This window comes from Exophiala oligosperma, assembly GCF_000835515.1.
Source record: "Exophiala oligosperma strain CBS 72588 unplaced genomic scaffold supercont1.5, whole genome shotgun sequence".
NCBI lineage: Eukaryota > Fungi > Ascomycota > Eurotiomycetes > Chaetothyriales > Herpotrichiellaceae > Exophiala > Exophiala oligosperma.
The window spans coordinates 57448-75732 of NW_015622822.1; the positions used below are offsets into that span (position 1 = coordinate 57448).

Genomic DNA, 18285 nt, shown 5'->3' on the forward strand with positions numbered 1-18285 from the left:
GCCAGAACCTGTACCAGGCACTTCAAGTGGGACGAGACTGGCCAACTATGTCGGCCGTTGGACCGCAGAAATTAGCTGTCAATCTGGGCGACAGCCGCGGCTAGAACCAGGGCATGGCTAAGTGGCCGGATATACTCGGATATCGACAAGTTATTCAGCAGGCATTCCAGTGCGGCACATGGTCCAGAAGCGACCAGCGCATGTACACCTTCTCCTGATTAAGTCCAATTTGGCTCTGTGCCGGGAAAGCCCGTAGGTCAGTCTCACGCCATCAGATCCTATGGCGCTACCAGGTCCGGGAAATCAAACTCACGCAGACGAGAACACAGAGCCTGCGCGGAAGCGCCAGAGGACGAAACTGCACAGGGCTCAGGCTACCACAAGATGGTGTCACCCAGTACTGGGCTGGGATACGCCAACATCAGGCCACGAAAGACCTCGAAGAGTGCGGCCTCAGACGCAGCAGCAAACACGTCCGACTCGCGGTCAGGGTTTGGAGCATGATGCGGCTGTCGTATCAGAAGGCGACCATCCCATGCATGATCCTGCAATACCCATTGTCGCGTCACGGGAAAGTCCACAGCAGGGAGATGCTGTAGGAGAGACATCCAACTCCGCAGGGATATATGAACGTATTCGAGGCAGCCCTTTTGACTTCGCCGACGACGGGATTTGGCTTTGGGATCAGGATCGACTCTTCATCCACGATCTGCTACAAACTTCCTCCAATGATGATTCAAGTTGGGAAGAGGTCCACGAATGTGGACATCACGAAGTTCATTTGAGACCGTATCAAATCGACCATGATCGTCACATGACTTTTCAACAAGCAACAACCGTGGTTGATGGATCAGCTGGCTCCGTTGACATTGACATTAGCGAAGCGGGTAGTCTCAGACCAGGTCCTGTCACCACGCCTAACATACCCAACGAGACTGTCAGCGACTGGTGGTGGGAGCCTATGAGTCGGCTCGGTTTTGTGATGCCACACTACACTGATGATGAGGACCTTGAACATCTCTTGGGTACTATGGGAAGCAATGGGTGTAAACCGTAGCTTGATAAGGTGGAATTCTGGACTTGGGGTCTTTTGCTGTCAACTGGGAGCAAATAATGAGTCCTACTCCGCTTGCTGATTGATGACCACTGTCTCTGAACAAGCAGACTTGATTAATGAAAGACGAATCAATCTTCTGGAACGAGATTTCTTCCCTTGTATAGTAGTATTCGATATCTTGTCAGTGGTGTTAAATGAGCAATTGAGCCCGAAAGTAAAGATCTGTCTGAGTACAGTTATGTCTTACAGCTTTGGCTGCGCCAAAGCCTTCTGCATCCCAGTGCGATCATTCTGCTCCAACGCAAATACATTCCTCCCGGGGTGGCTCTGGTCTGGTTTCACGTATCCGCGGTTGCCGACATGGTTGTCGACTTTGCTTGACAGGGTATTCAATGTTGCCCTATCCGCGTGATTTGCTACAAATCGATGACCCGTCTTCTCCAGCAGTCCGATGATTATTGCAGTCTCTGGCTCACCTCCACGGCTGAACTCAACCGTGTAAGTCTAGTTTCATGGATTAGCGGTTGTGTCTTCATGAAACCAGAATCAGTCTCTACCTCAATAGTGGCCTTTCCTTCGGGCCTGGAGTCGATGGCTGGGCCACGCACATCAAGCAACTTTGGAAGGGGATTCTCCCGGGGGTACTCCTGACCCATCGCAGGAGGATTTGCCGACAGGACGAGAGCATGCTGATAGGTGACATTGCCACCGTTACCCAGTACTAGTCCTCGAGTTCCTCGCTTGCGCCGCCGCAAGACCCTGACCATCTCGGCCACCCCCTAGATTGGTCAGTCGCGGTTGTGTAAGAAAGGTTTGGGATGGCGACAACGCACATGCATTGAAAAGTTGTTACCAGCTCCGCCGAACGAAGTCATGCTCCCAATCAAAGACAGTGGCTTGGGACCGCCATGAATGGGCAGACCGAGATGAATGGCTGCAAGTTTTGGCACTATTGGGAAACATCTTTGCACTGTCAGCAGACGAGCGCCGTGGTTCCAGTCATGCTTACGAATAGATGTCGAACAGATCAATTTCTTTGGCGTTGGTCCTGGACACTTGCATCACCGCGTCAAGAGTGGCAGAGATGCATGGAGACTCGTAAAAGTTTGGTCGATCCCACACTATGTTTCCACGGATATTAGTTTTCAAGCCTCGACGGAAGCATTTGACACCTACATAGTGACGCATCAGAGGTTCCTGCCCCTCCAAGCATGTATATCCACTTTTGTTTGGCTATTCCAAGATTCTCTGCGTATTCTGTCGAGGTGAGGACAACGGCAGCGGACAAATTCACCGAATTCAATCCATTCATCAGAAGTGGGTCTGATTCTTTCTCAGCGAAGTATTTACTCCTATTTCGAGACACTCACATGGCAACGCAATTAATCTGTTGCGCTGTGTAACTGTTCCAATCTCTTTGCTTGTCCAGGGTTCTTTGCCGTGACTCCAGGCAGTCGCATTTCTCGCCGAGACTTTTGCAAATTCCGCGTAGAGTTGGGCAGACTCTTCGTTGTTCGCCTCCATGGTTTGATTTCGGTGCGCTGCCAATGCAATTTCGTACATTGGATAGATCTGTGTCGGCCGTCCGATTTTATGTGCCTCGCTCAGTCCTGCAACGGCACCACGTTAAAAGTCGGTCCGTCAGCATCCTCACACACATACCAGGCGGATACACCATCGTCTTGGGAGAGATGGCGGGGGCCGTTGAATCGACCTGAGTCGACCCAGCCGGGGGTATTTGACCGATCTTCTCGCATGCTTCGCCTGTATGGGGTCAGACAAATTCGCCCAAATTGCATTGGCCTTACGTGATGCGATTGCTTCACCACCTGTCACGATTGCCACCTGGCATTCTTTGTTTGCAATGCGCCTTGCGGCTTCATCCAGTGCCAGCGTTGGCGCGTTACCTCCAGAGCGATACTCCGCCTTGTGCTTCACTGTCGCCTTGAGATCATTTGCCAGGAGCCCGGGAAGATCTGGATACGACCAAGACCAAGTTTCGACGACATCGATACTGTCGATATCTGCTCGCAACTTCTCCTCGACTGTGGAGAACAATTTTACATCCTTGATAGCTTTGTTGATTGCTTTCAGCATCATGGACCTTGGCTCGATTGCATCTTTGCACTGTTTGGACGGATTCTTGAACTCCCCAATTCCAACAATGATCGGTGTGGCTCTGTCTGACATGATGTGGTTATACCTTGGACCTAAGGGATTTAACGGTATCTGCGGCAGTGACGATGTGTTTCTTGATAATTTGTCGAAAGCATAGCTTTGATGATAAAGCGAAGGTATCCAGAGCGTCAGAAAACCGTAGAGGAGGTGAAGCTTGCGGTTGGGGCTGTTGGCCTGCTAGACCATCGGTGGAGCCCACTGCCTCGGCTCAGGACATTTTCGGTGTCTAGTGCGCGGTGTGTTTGGCAACAAGGCATCACCCGGTGTGGCTGAGAACAATAGTGCGGCAAAACACAACGTGCAGGCTACCGTGGAAGTGGGCGCTGGCGCCGCTGGATAGGCTTCAATACGGACGTGATGGCATGGTGAAACGACGCGCGATAAGGAAGATTCAAGCCTAGGATAACGATCGATCTGAAATATTTTCGAGCCCAGCAGTCAACGGATTGGGCAAAATCGATTTCTTGGACGAGGTCTATGTTGCACAGTCATCCTTTGCCGGCCCAAGAGCGATCCGTGACTCTTCTTTAGGATCTACGATCTAGTATTTGACATGTCGCAAGTGCACTCATAATCTAGCCGCTCTCTGCTGGTTCAAAGCCCTGTGAGACGCCTGCAGGACCTCCGTAGCCTTGAGTATTATTTCGTCTATAATTTCCTCGGCCGACTGGTTCGGGACGTTGATGAGGCCGGAGACAACTCCCATGGGACTATGGAGACCTGTCAGACCATCTTGAAGAAAATATCAGAGCGTAGTAGAACTTACCGGACAGCACTCTGGTCATCCATCTCGTCAGTCCACTTTCCTTCTTCTTCCAAAGTCTCCATGTCATGGTACACGGGAAGGACACCCTTCGCTTGCAGAGCCTCTTTCTCCTGAAGCCTCTGCGTCTCCCACCTTGTGACATAGTCAGTCTTCAAAGAGCGTAAAGGACGCCCGGACCAAATAGTTGACTTGATAGTCGAGTCAATGTTGGCGTTGAGGATGGCATTCTTCAAGTCTAGCGATGCGCCTGACTCCTTCGCGGTTACGAATCTTGTGCCAACCCATACCGCACTTGCTCCGAGCGCTAGAGCAGCGACGAGCCCGCGGCCGTCATAAATTCCCCCGCCAGCCACGAGCAGTACATTTTGCTTAGTCAAAGTCGAGTTATATTTCTTGCAGACGTCTGCGCATGCAGGTATCAAAACACTAAGTCGAACAAAGACTATTAGGAGGGCTTCGGGCACACGGGACGTGGCTGAACCTACCTCGTGGGAACGTCAGCACCGTGTCCGCCACCTTCTCCTCCTTGAGCGATAATGACATCGGCACCAGCCTTGCAAGCTTTCTCGGCATGTTTTGGGTGGCCTGCCATGTTCATATAGATAATGCCATTCTTGTGGAGCCGATCTATGATATGTGGTGGTGGTACGCCGACGGCCGAGACGAATACTTTGCAGCCGGACTCTATGATGACGTCCAGAAGTGCATCAAGCGTTCCTTTTGTATGATCGTACTGTAAACCTAGTCAGCAGCAGGTAGCACAGACCCTTCAGAGTCCTCACATTGGTTTTTCTGGCGTTTCCTCCCACTTGTGGCAACAGCAAATCCACTCCAAACGGCAGTGATGGGTCTTTCAGTTGCGACTAATGATGTGATCAGTCTCGGATACTGGAAATGAAACAAAGCCCTTAGAATAACGGCTTGGCGAGGTATACCTTCAACTCGTTGAAAATGTCTCTCAACATCTTGGGTGTGTAATTGACACCGCCTATGACACCCAGACCACCTACAGGATATCGACCCAGTCAGCTGACCGCGCAATCCTCAAAACCTGGTGCACGAATTTACCAGCATTGCAGACTGCTGCAGCAAGAGCCGGGCCTGACGCCTGGCCCATACCCGCCAGTAGAATCGGGTGTCGGATGCCCAACAGTGACGTTAACGGCGTGGTAATCGACATTGTGTATATTGTAGATCTTTGCAATCAAATTCCAGAAGACTTGGAAAGGCGACAGGCCTAGGTGCCTGGAAAGTGAGAAGTGCCTTTTAGCGATCCCAAAAATACAGTTTTGCCGCGGCCCCGGCAAATGTCCCTCGCCGTTTCACGCCTTGGGTCTGAGTCGCATTGTCGTCTGGGGACCAATCAGGATCCCGCGGGTGTTGCATGCCTTAAGATCTGGCCCCTGTGGAGCCGGCTCCACAGGTCTCTACTTGAGTATTTATCCTCCATGTCACTAAGGACGAGAAAACTTTCCACCAAGAGCACACAAACATCAAACACTAGAGATACAATACAGAGCGCCTGTAACCATGAAAGCCGCGAGATACCATCCAGTATGTACGAGAAACAAATGGGCAGTCAAATGCTCGAACTGAAGCATCACAGGAGACGAACAAGTGCTCGGTCGATGACATACCGATTCCGGATATCACTGATGATGAAATTCTCGTCAAGATGGCTTCCGCCGGCCTCTGCCATTCGGATCTGATGCTCTTTGAAGGCTCACTTCCTGCTACTGAGCCGGTGACAATGGGACACGAGGGGGTTGGTTTCGTTGAAAAGATTGGGAAAAATGTGAAAAAGTTCGGGCCAGGTGACCGGATAGGATTTTTGTACATCAAGGGTGTCTGCTGTGAGTACATCGTCCTGCCTCACGCGAGGTGCCTTTGATTAATAGGCTGCTCTCAGATGAATGCGAAGGTTGCCAAGTACACAACCTTAACTGCCTACGAGGAACACCTAAATTACATGGGGTTCATACCGATGGGTTCTTTGCTGAGTATGCAGCTGTGGACCACCACAATGCAATCATCCTACCGGACAACTTTGTGACCGAAACATCAGCCCCATACTTTTGTGCCGGCATTACTGGTGAGTGACTATTATTCCTCTGACGAGTAATTTCCTCATGTCGCGTAGCATTTCATGCTGTGGATCAGTGTGAGTTGAAGCCGGGTCAGTGGATGGCTATTGTCGGCTGTGGAGGACTCGGGCAAATGGGCATTCAGATTGCGAAGGCCATGGGACTCAAAGTTATTGGAATCGACATCAACGACGACGTCTTGAAAGCGGCATCGGAGGCCGGAGCAGACTTTGTCGTCAACAGCAAGGCTGAGGATTACGTTGAAAAGGTTAAACAAATCAGCGAGGGTGGCGCCCATGCGGCCGTCGTTTTCAGTGCTGCTTACGCAGCATTCGGAAGCTCGATCAAGATTCTGCGCATCGCAGGCCTCCTCATGATTATAGGGCTGCCCGCGAAACCGCTCGAGTTTGCAGCATTTGATCTAATGAGGAATCTGTACCGTGTGAGTAGCACGGCAACTGGTCCACCGCAAAAAATGCCTCGCGCTGTCGAATTCATCTCAAAGCACAACATCAAAACAAAGGTTGCAACATATAAATTGGAACAAATCCAAGAAATGATTGACTTGATGCATTCGGGGAAGTCGACCTCGAGAATGGCAGTCGTGTTTTGAGGTGCAGAGTTAGGAAGCAGAGAATTCCGTAGCAAGTACTAGATAGACATACGTACGCCATAAGGAGTCCTTGTCGAACGGAGAATCTCGTAACATTACATGCACTACGAGGGCGACTTCCAATGGAATCTGAATGAGGAATTACTCTTGACGATGAATTGAAACTTGTCTATACTGTCTTACCAATCAGGTTACCCCCAAGGCTCTTCATAGCCTGACCATGGGCATCATTTTTGCCGCTTAAAGTCAATACCTTCCTGGCGCGGGCCTTGCTCAGGAAAGGGCTGTCGTCACCTTCACGAACGTACCATGCCCAGTCGGCGCTGAAGTCAAGCTCTACCTGGCTTCGTCCGTTGCCGAGATAATTGAAACGATTACCGGCGTATTTAATGTCCCAATCATCATGACGAATATGCGATACGCACTCGATGTAATGGAGCACACTCCCCGGCCACAAAGCTGTTATTCTTCCAGACTGGCTGCCTCCCCTGTACCAGGAGCGGCAATCCTCGGTCCAAACAGTGCCTTTCATCCATTCGTCACTAAAATCCGTGAAATCATCGATAGCAGCCTGCTTTGGGCTGAATGAATGAATGTTCTCGGTCTGCCATCGGTCACAGAATTTGAGCATGTAGTCTGCTTGATACTCTATGATGAGCTGTCAGTATGTATTAACCCAATTCCCCTGGATAGTATTTACCGATGGCTGAAAGAAGTGGTCCATTCCCAACAGGGCAATTAGGGCCTAAGAATTGAAAATAGTTGGGCATGTTGCTCGCAGCAAGGCCAAGATAGCCCTTAGGCTCCGAGGACCACTGCTCTCTCAGATCAATCTTATTTAATCCCACAACCGGAAAACGAGGTTTGAACGACGTGTCGAATCCGGTTGCGCAGATAAGGATGTCGACGGGATATTCATTGCCGTCATCGCAGATACAGCCCTTTTCAGTAATCTCATTGATCTCTCCGTACACAACGGTAACGTTTGGCGCACTGAGCGTTTCCAGGTAGTTGACCCCTGGCGTTAATCTGCGACAACCGACACCCCAGTTCGGAATGAGCTGAGCTGCTAGCTTATCGTTTTGCAATTTCTCCTTCATTTGTTGTGTCATTACCGCACGGGTTTCTTTCTGGGCCTGCCCGTCCTTTGCGAAAATGTTTGTAATCGTATCCAAGGCCATTTCATTTTGTTTTCGAAGGCTGAGGAGGGCTCCAGGAACATCTGCGAATTCCTGGAGCTCCTTTGAGTTGTAGACGTGTTGTTCAAGACCCTGAACTGGAGAGACCCAGGTCGGCTCACGGATGAACGTTGTAAGGTGTCCTACTAGTGGCTGGATACTTGGTAATATCTGGATCCCAGATGAACTGCCTTACAGTCAGAATCTGCTTGATATAACACTCAGCTTTTGACTCACCCGTTACCGATTAAGCCAACATGCTTGCCTTTCATTTGCACTGAATGGTCCCAGTTGGCGCTGTGCAACAATTTCCCTTTGTATCTATCGATTCCTGGTATAGCAGGCCATCTCCAGGCATTCAAGATTCCGGAAGCATTGATCAGAATATCACAAGTAGTCCAAAAGGTACTTTTGGCGACCTTGTCCTCCACCTGAACGTTCCATTTTCCTACTTTATCGTCCCAATATGCACCCACGACTTGATGGTTGAGCTTGACGAACTTATCAAGATCGTATTTAGCCGCAAAGTCTTGAAAGTACTTCTTGATCTCGGCGCTACCCGCATACACCGCGGACCAGTCAAGCTTTGGCTCCCATGAAAACGTATAATTGTGAGCAGGAACATCACAAGCACATCTATATTTTGTTATTTAGCCCGGCCCTTGCATCAATCACAACTCAGTCTTACCCAGGATACGTGTTCTCATGCCACGTGCCCGACGTTGCGGGGTTCTTCTCATATATCTGCAGATCGAAGTTCTCAAACGATCGTTGGAGTTTGTAGGCAAAGCATAGTCCAGAAGCCCCGGCACCTACGCACACCACACGCAAGTGCCGCTCTTCATGAATAGGACGGCTGAGTCTCCATTCTGGTAGGTGTTGATGATCGGGTCTGGTTAGATGATCTCGCAAAAGCGTAGTTCTCTGTAGGGTCGACATGGGTGTAGATGGTGATGTCGGATTGTTGGGATATTGGGATGTTGCGTTGTTACTCAGGTCTGGCTGAATCGGACTTCTAAAGTACAGTCTTACTCTATATTGAGCATCGTAGGCCACTTGGCACATGACAGTCACTGTTCATAATACACAGAAGCCAGGATCGGCAGGCGGTACTGCGTCTCCGCAAATGCCGTTTCGGCTTCAGTTTCGAGTTGATCCTCTTCCTGGCTTGATGAGCATACCGGACGACTTCCTCGGTTTGCAGACTCAGACGTAGTAAGGTGGGGAGGCACGTGCAAGTAGTGGATCGCCTCCAGAAGGCTGGACCGCGGATGAGTATAGCACCATGACAAGGTCCACCTATACCGCGCGCAAGAAAACTGGGCCGGCCGAAAAGCCCCAGCTAATTGTGCTGTATACCCATGTCTAATCAATCCGAGCCTTTGCTCTTGGTAACTCGGTCTAAATTAATCCGTGAAGAATCCGATTTGCCGACGAGCACTTGTTCTCGATGCGATAATATTGCAGCACAAATACAACGCGGCATTCCTCTCAGCCTCATTGCTCCTATTGACGCAAAACTTCCACGAGGCTTTAAAACAGTACTTGCCACTCAATCAGCAAGCATGAACGGTGAAATCAAAGGCCCGACTCTGCCAGAGCACCTTGATATCTTCTACGGTGGCTCTTGGCACAAGCCACAGGATGGCAGATACGATGACACGTTCAGCCCTGCCAACGGCAAGCCCGTGACCAAGGTTGCAGTTGCTGGAGCCAAGGACGTCGACGCTGCTGTGAGCGTGGCTCATGAAGCATTCCTGTCCTGGAAGACGGTTCCCGGGACCGAGAGAGCACGGCTGCTACGAAAGGCCGCGGACGTACTGCGTGCAAACGCCGTCGAACTAGCTCGTCTGGACTCTTGGAACACTGGTAACCCACTATCAAAGATGCTTAGAGACGCCGAGATCGCAGCCATTCAACTCGACTTTTTCGCTGGCCTCATTCCAATGATAAGGGGAGAAACTATTCCACAAGACGAGACAGACACCTTTCACTATACCGTTCGAGAGCCTCTAGGTGTTGTTGCTCGCATTATAGCGTATAATCACCCGGTTCAATTTGCAGGTGCAAAAATCGCAGCGCCGCTAGCTGCTGGTAACACGGTCATCATCAAGACACCCGATCAAGCGCCACTAGCCTGTCTACGTATGGCGGAGCTACTCACCGATGTCTTTCCACCAGGTGTTATTAACGTCCTTCCAGGCAAGGCTGAATGCGGGAAAGCCCTGTCCGCTCATCCACTCGTCAAAATGGTCACACTGATCGGTAGCGCAGCCACGGGAAAGTTGATTCAGCAGTCAGTTGCCGGAGCGTTAAAGCCGACAATCCTCCAGTTGGGCGGCAAGAACCCGTTGATCGCGTTTCCTGACGCCGATATCGAAAAACTCGCTGCGGGAGTTGTGCGAGGGATGAACTTCACCTGGGCTGGACAATCGTGTATCTCTACTTCTCGCGTATTTCTACACGAGTCTCATCACGATGTAGTGTTGGAGAAAGTCAAGGCAATCCTTGAGAGAGACTATCGACCAGGTGTTCCATTTGAACCGAGCACCACTATGGGCCCCGTGATTAGTAAGGAGCACCATGCGCGCGTTTTGGGCTATATCGACTCGGCAAAGAAAGAAGGTGCGCGCTGTGTGACGGGCGGTAAAGTCCCGGTCCTCGACAAGTCTATGCAAGGAGGCTATTGGATCGAACCTACAGTATTTGCCGATGTGAAGCCAGACTTCCGTATTGCCAGAGAAGAGATCTTTGGACCAGTGGTTTCTGTGTTCAAGTGGTCAGATGAGAAGGAGATGATGAGGTTAGTAAATGATACGCCGTATGGCCTTAGTGCATCTGTGTGGACAAAGGACTTAGTGAGAGCTACGAAGATTGTTCGGCAGATCAACGCTGGATGGATCTGGGTGAACCAAACGTCCAAGCACTTCTTCGGTGTCCCCTTTGGAGGTCTTAAGGACTCTGGCTACGGTAAAGAGGGGTGTTTGGAAGAATTACTCGCCCATACGGAGATCAAGGCCATCAATGTTCTGTTAGGGGATACATATTAGAATTAATTCTACTAGACTACCATGATAGTACTCAATCAACGGCTTCTATCTTGAAAATTTCAAGACGGACACACATGTACGTGTAGCAGGGCTCCTTCCCGTAATGATGTGCGCTACCTCTACGACCTTGATTCAGCTGCCTTGATCACGTACAAGTGTAATATCTATCATTCTGGCGAATAGCTGACAATTCTAGCACTTTCGGATGGTTGGTTTGCGTGTGCTGAATGACTTACCGTGTTTTCAGGAGACTAGAGGAGCCTAAGAATCAACAATCATAGTCGCACGAATGAGTGTACTCGCATACGGGAATCGCAAGATATCGCATACGTGTCCAAAACAGGGCAATGATCGCACTCTGAACAATTAGGAGATATCGGTGGGGTTAAAAAAGGTATCGAACAACACTCAGTGAGCCCTCTCCGTTCGTTGCATTGTCGAGAGCCCAATACCAACGGACACTTTCCAGTTGCCTCATTGTGAGAATCTGGGTCCTAGGCTTCCATGGCTTTCGCCAATGCAACAGACGCTCCCTCCATCAACGCGTCTTTGGCATCGAGCCAGGGCCTTCCATTTTTCCAGTATCCATCTACAATAGGAGCCCTCCCAGGCTTTGACTTTCTCGGTAGCTCATTCAGCCAATCCCAATGGCACCTTGACTTCCAACCCAATTGTTTCCAATTGTTCATTGTCTCTTCGGGCGACTGGTTCAAGGTGGGAAGATAACGCAGAAGTGCGCCATCGTGTGAAAGGCAGACGAGTACGGAATCAGAAGCGTCAAATGCCTTGAGTGTGTCCACTGATTGTTGACTGGTTGCGGGGTCTATGTATGACGAGACCGGGCCAGTTGAAACGTTGTAGAATGGTGTTTGCTGCCGATCACCCTTGTCTAGCCCGTGATTTATCAGCGGGTGGTGGTCGGTGAAGACAGAGCAGGGGCATGGCACTGGGAAATTGGCAAGGTCGTCGTCTAGAACACCCTCCGGAAGGATTGCCGGCAGCGGAATCTTGGGATGTGGTCGTAGATCACCCGCGAAGTGGGCGATGTCTCCCCCCATCAATATGAATGTGCTGTCAGGGCCACCGGTAGTCCGTGCGAGGCCGCACATGTGTCCAATACAGTGCCCTGGAGTGTCTATCAAACGATTGTCAGCTCTCAGATCGCTAACATGGAGATAGAGCTGTTCAAGCACTGCGGACGTACCAAGAAGATAAAATGAGCCGTCGCCGAAGAAATCGTGTGCTCTGTACCCTCCTATGATGAAATCATCTTCTTTGTCGAAATCGATCTGCGTCAGTGCCCTACCAGCAAAATACTCTGCTGCTAGGTACCCGTCAGGATTCTGCGGAAACCCAGGAAGCAGATTCGGTGTCTCTTTCAACCCCGGCCCAACGACAATGCCCGTGGATCTTGGGAACAGTGATACATTGCCCGTATGATCCCAGTGGTAGTGTGACCATACAATTGAGTCTGCACAATGATTTTGCATTAGTGTAAGGAATTTTCGGGATGATATTGCGAGACTGAGAAATGCATACCAATCGACGACAAGTCGATTCCGATTTCCTCGAGGATTTCCGCCACGTCTTTATCTACGCGCAAGCTTGGTATCATACGGGCTAGGCGTTGCTGGAGAAATGGTGGCAAGTTCCAAAAGTCCTTCCGAATACCAAGATCAAACAGGATCTTCCTCCCGGAGCTTTCATGCTCGACCAGAAAAGCTATGTCGGTCACATTCAGGAACTCATGACCGGCAGGAACTGGTTCAATCAGAGTTTCCGATCGTACCATCATAACCGCTGTCGTATCAATCATACGCACTTTAGTCGTGCTATCAGAGACTGGGAATTGAATACTTTTGTGCTCCATGGTCCTCGATTGCTGTGTACGCGGCCTGCTTTAGCAACCGATCGGGATGAAGAGGGGGGTGGCATGGTTTTGTACGAGGCACAATACAAATGCCGGGTGAAAACCCCCACTTATTTTCAACGATTCGGCAGAAAGACCGCTTCATTGCGGGCGAAGCGAGTTTCCAAGAGAAGAATTACCGCAAGACCGCGAACCGTACCTGTTATAGGCGGTTCTGTTCTTTGGCCTAGTGGTGCCTGAGCTTACGAGTAATAGATATACAGTTTTCCATTCTAGACACTACCAAGTGTTACCCAGTCACCAGCTTGACTAGAACCATGGAGTACTGTTCTATACCCCCGTGATCGTGTCTCACCGCTTCCATGCTCTGTCCGCATCTAAGGCTTTCTGTACATCGACTATTGCTTGGTCCTTTTTGCTGGGGAAAGTGTGGGCTCCTGGGCCTGGGTCATTCAGCAATTTCACCTCCCTCCATTGGTTGCAATGGGTAACCTCGAGAATAGTACCGGCTGGGAAACCAGACTCCGAGAAAGCTACACCAAGAAGACCCTGAGCAACCTCATCTGGATGTGCCAGCTTGTCCTTTTCCGGATCAATAAAGCTAAGTGCTTTCGGGTCATCGGTGAATAGAGGTGACCTAGTTGGCCCTGGAGCTACTGCAGTGACCCTAATGTTGGCCATCTTGTCCAGGCCAGCCATGGCTCGCACGAAACAGCTAATTCCGTGCTTTGACGCTCCGTACAGGGGCGTCAAAAGGCTGGCTTTCTGCGCTGCGACGCTCGAGATGAGCACAAGGTTACCGGACTGATTTGCCGCGACCCATCGCCTAATGGCAATGCGCGAGATTCGAATAGGATGTTCCAGGTTCACTCGCAGGACCAAATATGACTTGTCTTCACGTTCATTCCAGAAATTTGGGGCGGACTGGTCGTGGGTCAGTGTTTGGGTGAAGAAAAATCCGTTCGGCATTAACTCACAGGCTCATAGACGCCGGCACCTGGACAAATGAGGTATGGTAGTCCTCCAAATTCCTTTTCATAGACGTCAAAGACACCCTCGAGCTGGTCCCAGTCCGTCACGTCGATCTTGGTGAAGGCGACACGCGGTGCAGGGCCATCTCCATTCCGGGTCCCGCTTTGAGCACTGGCTTGATTGAGATTATCCATCCACTCTTGCGCAGCCTTGTGCAGGCGAAGGTCCGCAATCAGTACATTTGCCCCTGCTGCGTGCAGCTTCTTGACAAAGGCATTACAAATACCTATATCCGACCGGTCAGCGTCAATGTCAATGTGTTGTGGCAGCAACGCTACCTACCCGAGCCGCCCCCTGTGACAATAGCACCCTTGCCCCTCAAATCTGGATATTTAGGCGCTGATGGCGTTGACATTTTGATAGGGGCTGCTTCGGCTTTAAAAAGTTGATCTCAAGATCTGATTGGTCAGCTGCGCGAACGTGTTGTCTGTCCTCCGTCACCTTTCGAGGATTTGGAAACGAGTTCGCTCCATTTACGTTTCGAGCGGAAAATCGCTTGTTCATGTATACGAGTGTCCCGGTATAGGCAGCAGCGCGTTGAGTGTTTGGTAGCCTGCGGTCCAAGGCTATGCATGAGCCGCGGAAACATACCTCAGCGGGCTAGCCCGTTTCAGCTGATTGTACCCACAGGTTAACGCCTAAAGACCCACCATTGTTTCCTCGGTTCGGTCTGAAGTACGCGAGCATGAGGCGGCCGTCAATCATGATATAGACAGAGTAGTTTTGGGTCAGACGACGCAATTAATTGATGCAATGGCCGCCGTGAAGCATCTGAGCTCATTGAGTAATAGAGTCGCAATCGTGACCGGCGGCAGTTCAGGATTAGGACGAGCCGTTGTACAGGCATTCGCCGCCGCTGGAGCTCATGTTGTCTCTGCAGACCTCTCACCTAAGCCCCCTGTCACACCGATCCTTGAGAAGAGATACAAAGAAACAGACTTCCACACCCCAACAGTGGAACTCGCCAATACGAATTGGCCCAGCAACATCGACGGCCGACCACGGGCAATTTTCCAGAAGTGCGATGTTACAAAAGAGGCAGACGTAGAGGCAACGGTTCAACAGGCAGTGAAGTCCTACGGGCGACTTGACATACTGGTTAATAATGCAGGCACGTACTCAATTGCGATTTTCCATGGTCCCCTAGTCCATGGCCGTGGCTGGTGCGAGGCGAAGTCGAAACGTAATCTCTAACATTGCTGTACAGGAATAGCTCCAGAACTTACGACAGGCCCCGTGCGCATTCACGATCAAGAGGTCTCCGTTTTGGACAGAGTACTGTCCGTCAACGCTAGGGGCACTTGGTTGGGGGTGAAGCACTCAGTCAAACAAATGCTGTCACAGCAACCTGACGTCAATGGCATTCGCGGTCGGATTGTGAATGTGGGAAGCATCTTGAGTCGAGTCGGTGCCGTAGGGTCAACCTGTTACTGCTCGTCCAAGGGTTCAATAACACAGTTGACAAGGGCCGCCGCACTGGAGTATGCGCGAGATGGTATTCCCATAAATTCGGTTTTACCTGGATACATGGAGTCGAATATGGTTGAGGGCTTGTACAGAGACAATGGGGAGGATGCCATCACAACGTTGATTGGGGAAATGTGCCCAGTAGGCAGGGTCGGAAGAGCAGAAGAGGTGGCTCAGGCAGTCGTGTATCTGTCGGGAGATCAGGCAAGCTACATGACCGGAGTCGAACTTCCAGTCGACGGCGGGTTTTTGATACGGTAAAAGTAGCTCTACATAGTATGCAAAAAGGGTTGAATGGAATTGAAACCCTGTCTCAGACCCCGGAATTTGAGACTGACGTAATCACATGGCTCCGTATCTTCGCTGGTTATGTTCATTATGTCCGCGGCTGTCAGTCTGGCGGGCCGCTTCACCAATCCCGTGCCGAGTTGTGTCCTTGGTGCTGGGGTATAAGGAGTCGGAGACATCGCCATCGCGAGTGAATATCAAGACCACAGAACGATTACTTTTGATTGTAAACCGCGACTCTACATCAACATGCCTCTTACACAAACGGCGATCGTAACCGGTGCTGGTCAAGGGTTAGGGGCTGCGTTGGCCCGAAAGCTTGCCTCTCGCGGAATCAACGTCCTCGTTGCAGATCTCAACGAGACTACAGGCCCTCAAGTGGCACAGGAACTCAAGGGTCAATTTGGCGTGGATGCTTTTTTTGTCAGGACTGATGTCAGCAATGAAGACGATGTTAAAGCGATGGTCAAGGCGGCCGTCGATCGCTGGGGCAGGCTCGATTACGCATGCAACAATGCAGCTATTGGAGAGGTCATCACTTTCACGGAGAAAGATTACAGTGTACAGAACTTCGACAGGTGAGTCTGATGTAGAAGATCGTGAGCCAACAATTCTGACAGGCTGGTACAGGATGTACAGCGTTCTTCCTCGGGCCGCATGGCTCTGCCAGAAGTACGAATGCGAACAAATGCTGAAACAACCTCCCAGACAGGTGCAGCTCGGACCATCTTCCAAGACTGTACCATCACGAGGTTCGGTGGTGAACATTGCATCCGTTGCCGGACTGGTAGGCATGGGCCAACCTGGATACGCTGCCGCCAAAGCCGCAGTCCAATCGGTGACTCGCACTGGGAGTCAGTTCTATGGCTCTTCTCATATTCGGATCAACACTGTTTCGCCGGGTGCAATCATGAGTGATGGGTTTCACAAATGGCTTCCCACTCTTGAGGTTCGAGCGAAAGAATTTGTAGAGAACAACATCATCTCCGGGCCCCCAGCGAAAAGAATGGGTCAGCCAGAAGAGCTCGCGGCGACAGTAAGTTGGCTGCTGAGTGATGAGAGCACGTTCATGCACGCTTCGAATGTGATTTGTGACGGAGGGTACTACAACACTCGCTACGCTGCCGAGCCCGCGCCAGAGGGAAATCTGGTAGGAATCTGATCTAGAAACTTTGGACGTACTGAGATAGCCTCTTGACAGTCAAACCTTCTCGGGCTTCAATGAAGAGCAAATGGCGCTTGCTTCTATTGTGGCCTCGGACATTGTTCGTTAAGTGGAACCATAGATCATAACCGGCATGATCGGCACAGGCTTGAGGCCGGTAAGCGTGCTCATCTCTGTACAGGAGACGTGTATCGATTAAAATTTAGGTTTCTTGAACCGGCTACGTGGAAGGGATGCATCTGGAGCGACTCCGTTGTGGCGAGTGTTCTGATGGAAAAATGCATGTGTCCTAGCAGCATACCGAGATGGGGATCCACCGCCGTGGCACTCCGCGGTAGTGTCAATAGACTCCACAGCTTCGGGCTGTCCAGAATCCTCGGAATGTTTAATTAGGTGGGCACCGGGCACGAAATATTTCCAGAAGCGCACGAGTGCTTTACAGGGTCGAGTTCATCTGGCCGCGACCTCAATATCGACTAGAAAGATAACGAGAGCAAGCATCCACCATGGTGAAAACGAAATTTCAGACCCAGCCACCCACTGATCGTCACTACACACTGAGCTATCCTCACGAATCAATTGTTCTTGTCGTCCTCAACAACCCCAAAGGGCTCAACTCGATAACGAGTCACGGGAATTGGGCTTTCGATGCCCTTTGGCAATGGTACGACAATGAGCCCTCGCTCATCTGTGCCGTCATTACTGGCGCTGGGAGAGCATTTTGCGCCGGGGCAGATCTCAAAGAGTGGAACCAAACGAATGACGAAGGCAATGTGCTCAGACATATGCCCCCCAGCGGGTTTGGCGGTATCAGCCGTCGCAGTGGAAAGAAGCCTATTATAGGCGCTATCAACGGTCTGGCATACGGCGGTGGAATGGAGATGGTTGCCAGTATGGATTTGGTGGTCGCAAGCAAGAATGCAAAGTTTTGTTTGTCGGAAGTCAAAAGAGGTGTCGCGGCCGTTGGGGGGTTCTTGCCGAGACTCGTCAGAACAATTGGCAGAGTGAGAGCAATGGATATGGGCCTGACCGGTCGAACAGTGTCTGCGCAGGAGGCACTATCCTGGGGTTTCATCAATGAGGTCTCCGAAGATGCACCCGCTGACTCAGAAGTGATGGACAGGCCGGTAGTCCAGAAGGCGCTACAGTGGGCGAAGAACGTGGCCATAAATAGCCCTGATGCAGTTATTGTTACCAGAGCCGGCATCACCTCTGGCTGGGAGGATGGATCTGCAGAGCATGCAACTGCTCAGGTCTTGGATGTCTGGCAGCGAAGGCTTCTCAATGGCGAGAATCTCAAGGAGGGGGTCAAGGCATTCGTTGAGAAGAGAGCACCGAAATTCAGTGGCTGTAAGTTGTAAAATGTCGCTGAGCAAATGAGAAAAGGAGAGAATCGACATCACCTCCCTGCTTGAGGCTGGTCGATGAGGCGCAATTCGTTTTCATCGCCTGTAATACGCATTACTGGATCGAAGAGGAGCTCAATAAAGGATGCTACTCTTCAGCAACACGATAGAGGCTCACACGGTCAATGTGA

The 18285-nt window shown here is 50.8% G+C and overlaps 8 protein-coding genes across 8 annotated transcripts; 4 read left to right on the forward strand and 4 right to left on the reverse strand.

Moving 5' to 3' along the window:
* Window positions 1-280: 280 nt before the first annotated feature.
* Window positions 281-1057, forward strand: PV06_05423 (uncharacterized protein; the record flags this gene model as incomplete). The annotated part of the gene is made up of 1 exon (XM_016406428.1): window positions 281-1057. One exon carries the CDS (start codon window positions 281-283, stop codon window positions 1055-1057), a length of 777 nt encoding a protein of 258 aa, XP_016262032.1.
* Window positions 1058-1300: 243 nt separating this feature from the next.
* PV06_05424 (uncharacterized protein) lies at window positions 1301-3247 on the reverse strand (the record flags this gene model as incomplete). Its single annotated transcript, XM_016406429.1, has 8 exons — window positions 1301-1561; window positions 1615-1836; window positions 1891-2020; window positions 2067-2178; window positions 2234-2380; window positions 2428-2667; window positions 2720-2821; window positions 2866-3247. 8 exons carry the CDS (start codon window positions 3245-3247, stop codon window positions 1301-1303), a joined length of 1596 nt encoding a protein of 531 aa, XP_016262033.1.
* A 543-nt stretch (window positions 3248-3790) lies between these two features.
* On the reverse strand, window positions 3791-5181 carry PV06_05425 (uncharacterized protein; the record flags this gene model as incomplete). Its single annotated transcript, XM_016406430.1, has 6 exons — window positions 3791-3945; window positions 4002-4427; window positions 4487-4734; window positions 4784-4864; window positions 4937-5007; window positions 5070-5181. The coding sequence occupies 6 exons, from the start codon at window positions 5179-5181 to the stop codon at window positions 3804-3806; spliced, it is 1080 nt and encodes a 359-aa protein (XP_016262034.1). The 3' UTR covers window positions 3791-3803.
* A 350-nt stretch (window positions 5182-5531) lies between these two features.
* Window positions 5532-6698, forward strand: PV06_05426 (uncharacterized protein; the record flags this gene model as incomplete). The annotated part of the gene is made up of 4 exons (XM_016406431.1): window positions 5532-5555; window positions 5608-5854; window positions 5911-6093; window positions 6142-6698. The coding sequence occupies 4 exons, from the start codon at window positions 5532-5534 to the stop codon at window positions 6696-6698; spliced, it is 1011 nt and encodes a 336-aa protein (XP_016262035.1).
* A 169-nt stretch (window positions 6699-6867) lies between these two features.
* PV06_05427 (uncharacterized protein) lies at window positions 6868-8941 on the reverse strand (the record flags this gene model as incomplete). Its single annotated transcript, XM_016406432.1, has 4 exons — window positions 6868-7346; window positions 7399-8063; window positions 8114-8512; window positions 8565-8941. 4 exons carry the CDS (start codon window positions 8939-8941, stop codon window positions 6868-6870), a joined length of 1920 nt encoding a protein of 639 aa, XP_016262036.1.
* A 4206-nt stretch (window positions 8942-13147) lies between these two features.
* On the reverse strand, window positions 13148-14183 carry PV06_05428 (uncharacterized protein; the record flags this gene model as incomplete). Its single annotated transcript, XM_016406433.1, has 3 exons — window positions 13148-13720; window positions 13774-14054; window positions 14111-14183. 3 exons carry the CDS (start codon window positions 14181-14183, stop codon window positions 13148-13150), a joined length of 927 nt encoding a protein of 308 aa, XP_016262037.1.
* A 398-nt stretch (window positions 14184-14581) lies between these two features.
* On the forward strand, window positions 14582-15556 carry PV06_05429 (uncharacterized protein; the record flags this gene model as incomplete). The annotated part of the gene is made up of 2 exons (XM_016406434.1): window positions 14582-14966; window positions 15036-15556. The coding sequence occupies 2 exons, from the start codon at window positions 14582-14584 to the stop codon at window positions 15554-15556; spliced, it is 906 nt and encodes a 301-aa protein (XP_016262038.1).
* Window positions 15557-17254: 1698 nt separating this feature from the next.
* Window positions 17255-18109, forward strand: PV06_05430 (uncharacterized protein; the record flags this gene model as incomplete). Its single annotated transcript, XM_016406435.1, has 1 exon — window positions 17255-18109. One exon carries the CDS (start codon window positions 17255-17257, stop codon window positions 18107-18109), a length of 855 nt encoding a protein of 284 aa, XP_016262039.1.
* Window positions 18110-18285: the final 176 nt, after the last annotated feature.